At 41.2% G+C, this 9807-nt stretch overlaps 1 protein-coding gene across 1 annotated transcript; it reads left to right on the top strand.

The window, feature by feature from the left end:
* Positions 1-648: 648 nt before the first annotated feature.
* c8a (complement component 8, alpha polypeptide) lies at positions 649-8944 on the top strand (the record flags this gene model as incomplete). The annotated part of the gene is made up of 10 exons (XM_080439772.1): positions 649-780; positions 1426-1573; positions 2980-3133; positions 3346-3535; positions 3639-3821; positions 4773-5013; positions 6182-6319; positions 7133-7290; positions 7816-8050; positions 8793-8944. 10 exons carry the CDS (start codon positions 649-651, stop codon positions 8942-8944), a joined length of 1731 nt encoding a protein of 576 aa, XP_080295898.1.
* Positions 8945-9807: the final 863 nt, after the last annotated feature.

Genomic DNA, 9807 nt, shown 5'->3' on the forward strand with positions numbered 1-9807 from the left:
AACACAAATACAGGACAGTTGTAGGTACCCAACCAAACCCAACACATGTCTCTAGTCCAGGGGTCTTCAATGTTTTTTCAGCCCAAGGATCCCTTAGCTGAAAGAGAGAGGAAGCAGGGACCCCCTACTACATATTGTATATAATGGTGTTGCAGATTAAAAATTTCATAGATTTCATAGATAGCTTCATAGACTTGTTTGACAGCACTATCATCAATGTTGTACAAATTAATGTTTTTTTGTTTAGTTTTCACACATTAGCTTCTCTATTAATTCATGATGTGTATTTTCAGACATTTAACAAAGCCTCAATATTACATTTGACCATTGGCTCGGTACTTGGTTTGCTCTTTTTTCCCTCTACACCAAACCTCTTTGCTAAAAATAGCAGCTCTACAAGCTCACAACGCCTCGAGCTGCGAGTGCTTGTAGATTGGCTATTTTTGGCTAATGTTCCCCTCACTCCCCTTAGAATCCTTTCACACAAATATTTGGTGTTAAGCAAGGGGGTCCTAAAACAATTTAAATATGCTACCTGTTAATGTCATGTATCAGTAATTAAAGCGCTATATAAGTGATAAACAAACATAATGTGTACATACTGTAAACTAAGGTTACCCATGTATGTTCTCAAGAGAGATAACCCTCATGCATTACGTTGTGTACTGCAGCTATGGTGCAAGGAGTGTCAGGTCTGCAGCAGACAGGCCAATACCCGTCAACTGTCAGATGAGGAACTGGTCCAGATGGACCCCCTGCACCTCCTGTACAGATAAAAAGGTATCAGCATTTCATTGTCTCTGTTCTCACATAGTCTTTTGGACATCGTCGTAGGAAGGATCCTAAATTAGGCATTATGCTTCCACATGACAGCTTTATTCATTGGTCGACACTATGTTATCCACGGTATTCTGAATGGATGTTATAAAACCCAGCAGACACTAATAGTCAGCAGTTGAAGGACAACAATGTGGGGTCCAGGGACACTCAGGGTTCCTTATTGGTGGGGGGTGGGGGTTGAATGGACCCTTTTTGGATCGATTTCTATATATACATATACTCTCAGAGTTATGGGGGTCCTTGAAATTAGAACCACTGATATAGATGCTAGCTATGTTATCCAGATTTATGTTGTTTAGGCCTACTATTGTGGACAATGTAGACCATTTTTAGTACACACAAGCACATCCATATTCATTATTGTTCTATCATTGTGTTATTGTTTGCCAATGGGAATGCATGGGGGGATTGTTTGTTTATTGTGATTGGTCACCTGATTCGTTAACGGTTTGGGAGTTTTGTGAGGTTTTCACCCAATTAAAAGTGTTCCTGCAATGAAAAGCTGTTGTGCTTTATTGAACCCATAGTTTATTACAGTAATGTGAACTGATAGGTTGTTTCTTGTTTTTGCTCTGTCGATCTTAGCACCGTTTCCGGTCTTTGGAGAAGCCTTCTCAGTATGGTGGGTCAAAATGCATTGGAAATCACTGGGAAACACTGGCATGTCCAACTGCTACAACACAATGTCTGGTAGACGACTACTGCGGAGAGAGCTTCACATGCGACGTATCAGGTAAGTCCTCAGGCAAAACCTTCATAGTTCTTCCGAGGAAGGTCTTGCGTAGCCTGGGACCAGACGAATCTGTCAGTGCAAAAAAAAAAATTGCCCTCGACGATTTGGGTCTGGCACCGCTCTGTTGTGAATCCATTTCCTGCTCCCGAAGTCTGGGGTGACCAATCATGGCCCAGTATTCAAATATGGGAGACTGTAATTGGTAGTTGGTTGTATAGGTCTAACCAATTGGGTCCAGAGCCTTTGTTTTGATACCGCCGCCTTGGAAAAAAAACGTCCTCATGGAAGCACCAGACTCATATCCACGCAGCGATATGTGACTGTTTTTTTTAGATTATTAAAGTACAGAATATAAGCTTTCATATGATGTATCATTCATTGAAATCGGAACATATTTGAAGAAGATGTGCTCATTTGAAACTGGTTATCTATAATAGTGCAAACTGAGATAATCCCTTCTAAAGAATTGTCACTTCGAGCACCTCTGAGCTCCAGGTAATGGGCGTGAACAATGGGTAATTTATTCAGCCTAGCCACCCCTCTAATCACTCCCCCATTGACACCTTTCAGTCAGCTCTATTTAGTGCCAGGGACCCCCATAGAGGTGTGTTGTAAAAAATAGGCATATTAAATAATCATCATCATAATAGATTTTTTTTCACATACTAGTGTTGCCATGTATACTAATTAGCTCACAACTTGTTTTTTAATTTCACTGTTTGAAACAGGGCTTGAGTTGTTAATGCATAACTGCAAGTTTGCCCTTTTCACTACTGGCTTACATGAAAAAAATACCCAAATGGGTCCATTTGGTTTCATTAATGTCTTTTCTAAATAAAGTATTCAATCAAAATACAAAATAGCTCACAATGCGGCGACGCGTTGTGAGCTTGTAGATCTGCTATTTTCATAGCAGATCTGTTTCTAACTAGTGTTGCCATGTATACTAATTATAAGCGACCTCGTTTTCTGTAAAGTTGCTTGCAAATATTGGTAGCTGCTTTTTATTTGTAATTACTATTTTGTTGTGAGCTTGTAGATCGGCTATTTCCAAATCGTCTATTTTCAAATAGCCGATGCATATAGGTTTAAAGTGCTCATATAGTCGCTTAAATCTTTGGGCTTGTATCTTGTAATCTATAGTCTGGCTACGCGAGGCTAGGTCTTGTGTGCGTGCGTGTAAGACAGTGCACACTTACAATATATTAGACTGTGCATGTGTGTGTTAGCGTGAATTCCATGTGTGTACTATGAGTGTAAGTACATTTGTGTGTGTGTGTGTGTGTGTGTGTGTGCGTGTGTGCGTGCGTGCGTGCGCGTGTGTGTGTGTCTGTGTGAGAAAGAGAGAGAGATAGAGAGAGGGGGATGCAGGACATTCATGTACAGTATATATGTTGTGTCCCCAGGACGATGCATCAGCCAGCAGCTTCAGTGCAACGGAGTGTCAGAATGTCTGTATACTGCTAACGACGAGTCAAACTGCACACAACGGTTCAACGAGAGAAGTGATAAGTGCTCCAAATTTCTACCCGTCCCCGGGGCAATACACGGCACGCAGGGGTACCGATTCTCATATTACGTTGTGTTGCTTTACTGTCGAGTTTAAATAAAAAATACAAATGTAATTGTTTTGTTTTCTAGCCTAGTGCACAAATACAATAAAACTGCTATTGACATGGCCTGATGAATGTATTATCTTGTCACCTCTAGGCCCTAGAGGAGACAAGAGGCATGACTCAATGACTGATGTGAACTGATTTCATTTGTTATAGCTTCAATGTCCTGACTGGAGACTTTGTGGCTCCAGTCATGGACCCAAATTACTTTGGAGAAACGTGTGAATATGTCTACAATGGAGAATGGAGAAAATTCACCTACGACTCCTTCTGTGAAAACCTGAACTACAACGACTTGGAGAAAAACTACCGGAAGCCTTACAACTACCACACCTACCAATTTATGGTGCTGTAAAGCCATATTTGACCTGTTTCTTTATGCATCTGACCACGTTGTGCTGTGTCGTAAACAACTTTCACACCTTTCACACCTTTCCTGTGTCCCATAGGCTGAAGCTTCTTCTGAGGGGACCGATGAATACTTTGAAGACATGGTTTCCTTGCTGAAAGCAAGGAAAGTAGGCGGTTCTTTCAATTATGGTCCGACAGTCGGGATCGGCCCGGTTGAAGTTGGAGTACATGCCAGCGTGGAGGGCGACTTCCTCACAAATCTTACAGAATATAAAGCCACGGTAAAGTACAAAAAGACATACTATTGAATAGTTCACTTCTTTCTTATTCCACAAAGTCATGGTTGATTGTTTGAAATTCCAACATTTTCGTGTTCTTCTGTATGTAACTGGGTATTTTTTCTTTAAAGGGTCTACACCATGAAAATCACTTTTTTCTTGGCTTTTTGTATTTTTTGGGGTCCCCAGTGTCTCTTGTACCCAAAAAAATGTTTTTTTTTTAATTCAGTCATTCCTTCTCATTTCATGAATTTCTAGAATGGGCGTGTCTGAACAGGCGATCTCAGAATGGAAATGTTTATGATGTCACAAACATTATTGATGGCAAACCCAATGTTAAATGAAAAGTGCCCGAATCGCTCCGAAACTTTTTCTACCCCCCCTAAGTGGGGGTCTACGAACAAATACTTCGGGCTCGGATTTTGGCTCTGCCCCCCGGAAGTGGGTGAAACAGGCACCTCAAACACTTGGTGGAATTGTTCAAAAATGTTCAAAGTGTTTTTTTTTCGATTTTGTATTTTTCTTAGATGCTTCTTTTTATGCTTCTTTTTTCCATTTTTTCCCTTTTTTTTAATAATTTTTTTAAATATTTTTTTGTATTAACAGACAGAATCAGCTCAGTAGCCCCCCCTGCCTAAGAGGACGTTTTGGTATTGCAGCTGAAAGTGCTGTATAAGCCAGAGACAATTGACTTGGGATGAGTATATCTGAGTGATGATTTAGGCTCAAACCTTTTGAAAAAGGTTTGAGGGACATACACCATATGATATTAAATATCAAATATTTTTTTTAAATTCATGGTGTAGCTCCTTTAAATGATATCACAATTATCTTACGATGAATAGCTTGTAGATACTATTTTCACTATTTTTTCAATGTTCAACTTGAGTTCAAATAATGCACTCTGTCCACATGAGTTGACAAGCTATATTCGTTTGTCATTTGTCCCTTTAGGGTGTTGGGTTCATCAGGCTCTTTTCCAAAGTGCAAACAGCCTGGTTCAAGATGAGAAGTGATAAGCTGATGCTTGATGAGGAAATGTACCAGTCTCTCATGGACCTCCCCGTGACCTATGACTTTGGATTGTACTCCCGCTTCCTAAATACCTACGGAACGCACTATGTCACCGAGGGATCTATGGGAGGAACCCTGGAATACATCTTTGTCACCAACAAACAGAAAATGGAGAAAATGAGTAGGTTGCTTTTTAAAACGATCATCATTGTGTTTGTAATTGTTGCTGTAACCACCCAAGCAGTTGTATACTTAACCCATTAAGACCTGAGGCCGATTTTACAAATGTCTTCTAAATCCTAACAGTTTTTTGAAAAACGTACTATGTATATCGGTGGTGCTCAAACATTTTCATGTCAAGGACCCCCAAAATTATATGTATTTGGCCCCCGACCCCATCTCAAAATATTTTGTTCTAGGGACCCCCAGAAGCAAAGTTTTGAGATAAAAATGTTCGCTTTAAAAGAAGATTCAAAGATTTGCACAAATTGTCATGATCTTTCAAAAATAGCAGATCTACAAGCTCCTAGCGCGCCACAAAGTGACGCTCTATGACCTTGTATATCTGCTATTTTTGAATAGCCAAAGTATAAAGTAATGCCAATTCCTCTTGTCAACCAGTTGTGGTTCAACAGAACCAGAGGATCTAAATGTCTCAATAGAAGAGCAGGAAGACCAAAGTTACTGTACAGTTAGTTACTGTATATTGTGTTGCCATACTCTACCATACAGATTGGTTAAAATTATGTTTGATAAACCGTCATGGATTGTTGCTTTAAAATAGCAAAAAAAAAGCCCATCTACCAAGCTCAACGCATCGCATTGCAACTTGTTGTGACCTTGAAGATCTGCTATTTCCATTTTTGAAAATGTTGTTAGACAGTTTTTGAGGGTTTCACCTGTAACGACATGCCCAAAATAGAGACATCACAGGTTGAAGGTGGTTAACGACTTAAACCGCATATGGTTGAGTGAAGTCCCTCAGGGCTTTATGCTAGTGTCTTTTCTGTTATTGAATTCTGTTATTCATGGAGATTTGTTTAGTTTTTGTCGCACTCCTGAGCCAATAATTTGATAACTTTTGGCTTAGGAATGCGACAAAAACTGAAAAATATCCATGAATTCAAGGCTTCATGGGGTGTGTAATTGCTAGAAAATAAGTAATTTTTGGGGTGAACTACTCCTTTAAGTACAATTTTGAGGTATAAAGTATAAAGACATGACCTACTCAAGTAAAGTAAAAGTACCTCAGAATTGTACTTAAGTACAGCACTTGAGTACATGTACTTTGTTACTTTCCACCACTGAACCCGTGAATAACTTTTTCTCATTCCTGTGTACTTTTACAGAGGTGACGGGCTGGAACCTGGGCGGATGTATCGGGGGTTCAATTGGTTTAAACACTCCTCTTGGCAAATCCAAACAGCTGGAACTTGGTCTCACGGTGCAAGGCAAACATTGTGAGAAAACTGGAGCTTATGACAGGAGTGAGTCAGTGCCATTCCTGAACAAGTAAATCAATAAAACCAAAGTTCATAAGTGTGTTGACCCTCCAGAAAAACGCTTGATTATGCGGGCTAAAATCCTTGATTTTGCGACGAAGTATGCAGGGTTTTTTGCAATTTTATGCTGTGAAATTGCGGGAAGTTGCGAAATATGTTAAAAGTTGCGAAATATGCGATGCAAATCGCATATTATGCGATGCGATGTGCGTATTATGCGATGCGATGTGCATATTATGCGATGCGATGCGGCCTTTTTGAAAAAAACGTTAATAATAATTATGCACCATTTTGCTGATTATGAGGTAAATTCTGCGATCGCATAAACGCATTTTTCTGGAGGGTCTAAGCATTACAATTGTTCATGTACTGCCACAAATAACAGCTTAATGGGCATTCAGATGCTTACAGATGCATTCACAGGCATTGCCCCTGATGAGGGCCCGCAGACCGTTGTTCCTGCAGGGGCCGCAGCGACACGTGTTGAACTCCTGCAGATATTGGTCCCAGGCTCTCCTCAGGTTGGCCAGCCTCTGGCCCACATGATCCGTGGCCGTGCTGAGACGCACCAGCACACAAAGCACTATAAATATATTGTTTCAAAAATCGTTCCAACAGAAGTGTTTATAGTTATATTGCTTGGTGTGGAAGGCCCAATTTATACTCAATTGTAGGAGGGTGTTCTTTTTGGCAAGCGACGCCATCGTACTACGGTGTAAATATTAGGCAGTGTGCACTTGTCATCAGGTTAGTGGAGAGGTTATGGTAAACATACATTTATGTTGTTGATGTGTTTAGAGTCTACTACAGATAATGACCTTATTGAGGATGTGTTCACGAAAGTGCATGGTGGAACCATCCAGCGCGGTGTTTCCTTATTGCCTCTGAGAGACCCTTACACCTACAGAAAATGGGGAAAGACCCTCCAGTACAACCCCTGGCTCATTGATTACGAGGTAAACATTTTTTTATTTTATTATCATTTTTTACATTTATCTCATTTACTCTGAAGTGACAAGCATTAGCCTATTTAAACAAACTATGTATGTACCGTATGTACGATGGCCAAGGGAGTGACATGGCCATCGTTAGAGCCTCTCCACCAAAAAAATCTTCTTTCTTTCTTCTTCTTTCTTTTTTATTTAGAGAAAATGAAGACAGGTGAGAAATAAATTAAGAGTTCCTGATGTTGTCCAAGTTGAGCGCTCCTGTCCTTATCCCATTCAGCCCAATCTACGGTCAAATTCACACCATACATAGGCGCTCTATGGACTGCTGGTGTGAATCTGGTGTTATAACATCGCTCTGGATTAAGAGCGTCTGCCAAATGCCTAAAAAGTGTCATCCGTGGACCGATCGACAAGCTCAAAAACGTGCCGCTAGTTTTGAGCTTGTATACGTGCTATTTTTGGCACGTGACAATGTCGTATGACGGAGCAAAAATGTGTCTCTCTCCGACTCATCATGTCCATGAACCACAGATCATGCCCATCTACGAGCTGGTGCGTCTCAGCACGGCCGCGGATCATGTGGGCCAGAGGCTGGCCAACCTGAGGAGAGCCTGGGACCAATATCTGCAGGAGTTCAACACGTGTCGCTGCGGCCCCTGCAGGAACAACGGTCTGCGGGCCCTCATCAGGGGCAATGCCTGTGAATGCATCTGTAAGGAAGGCTTCCAGGGAAATGCCTGTGATGAGCTGAAAGGAGACAGGCCAGGTAATTGGAGGTCAAATACAATTGGTTAAGACACAAACCATACACGCATAGTGTTTTAAATTCTTCATTCTATTAATGGAATTATACCATCCTAAGTTCAGTGGCCTTGCGGTTAGAGTGTCCGCCCTGAGATTGGAAGTTCGGGGTTCAATCTCCGGTCGGTTCATACCAAAGACGCAATTTTCACAATTAAAAAGAATAGCAGATCTACAAGCTCATAGCGTGGCACTCGATGCCGCGCCATGAACTTGAAGATCTGCTATTTTTAATAGCCAAAGAATAAAATATGGATACCCCCCACGGACACCCAGGGGTCCTTGGGGGGGTACCAGGGGGTCCCCTGCAAAAATAGTTAATAAATGTTACAATCGTTGTAACCCCTTTATCCATATTGTATACTTTGGCTATTCAAAAATAGCAGATATACAAGCTCATAGTGTGACACTGAGTGCCGCGCTATGAGCTTGTAGATCTGCTATTTTTTTTTAATTCTGAAAATGTGTGCAAATCTTTGAATATATATATTTTTAAAGCGAACATTTGTAACTCAAATCTTTTCTTATGCGGGTCCCTGGAACAAAATATTTTGAGATGGGGGTCCGCGGCCAAATACATATAATTTTGGGTGGTCCTTGACATGACAAAGTTTGAGAACTAACTGATTTAGAAGGCCGATATGTAGCATCGGCCTCATGCAGGTCTTAATGGGTCAAGACTGAGTGTAATTTCTCCGTACAAACAGCGGAGGCAGCAGATGGAGCGTGGTCATGCTGGGGCCAGTGGTCACCCTGCCGGTCAGCGAGGAAGACCCGGACCCGGCTCTGTAACAACCCAGCGCCGGACAGCGGTGGAGCGCCGTGCCTGGGCACCTCCTCTCAGGCCCAGGGTTGCTGAAGAAGTGACGTTTCCCAACATCTCCTGAAGCAAACTGAAGACAAAATGTCTTCTCGCTTGTTGTATATTGGGATTTGCCGCCTCATCCCATATATTCTCAACCAACAGTATGAGCTATTTGTGAGGAATTTAGAATAAACCTAGTGGTTCTCAACCTGTAGGTCGGGACCCCCAGCGGGGTCCCCACATGATTGATGATTTTTTTTTAAGTAAGAAAAAGACCATTACTGCATCCAAATTAATCAACAAACTATACTATAAAAACTGGTCAAACATTGGCCAAATTGTCAAGTGATATAAAAACATTTGTGAAAATGTCCGATCTACAAGCTCGAGCTTGTAGATCTGCAAGCTTGTATTTATCTGTAGAACCCAGTCAAATAAAATGTAATGCACCAACTCCTACATTCCAAGTGCTAATCAGGGTGGGGGGGGGGGGGGTCCCCAGTTCAAATATGATTATTTTGGGGGGTCACGGCCTGAAAAGGTTGAGAACCACTGTCATAAACAACGTGCACTTACACGTGCGACATGTGCAACTTCATCTTAATGGAATTATTATTAATATTATAGATTCTTAATTCTTTGCTTACATAATTTGTTCTGCAACTATTCACTTGCAAAAATGGTGACATACAAACAAGATCAGGAATAAATTCATTGCTGCAGACTTTATTGTTGTGTGTCATGCTTCTCAACCACAGAGTTGCGTTTTAAATTATCTTCAGATACTGATTTAGGTCAGTGTTTGTAGCGGATGCCCCCCTCATGTGAAGGTTAATAATTAACCTCCACACAACATTTGGATAAAAGGGGAAATCAGGACAGTACCCAGCCCAGGGGGGAAGGGTTCAACCTGGGTG

Source organism: Gymnoscopelus braueri, assembly GCF_963280865.1.
Source record: "Gymnoscopelus braueri genome assembly, chromosome: 10".
Taxonomy (NCBI): domain Eukaryota; kingdom Metazoa; phylum Chordata; class Actinopteri; order Myctophiformes; family Myctophidae; genus Gymnoscopelus; species Gymnoscopelus braueri.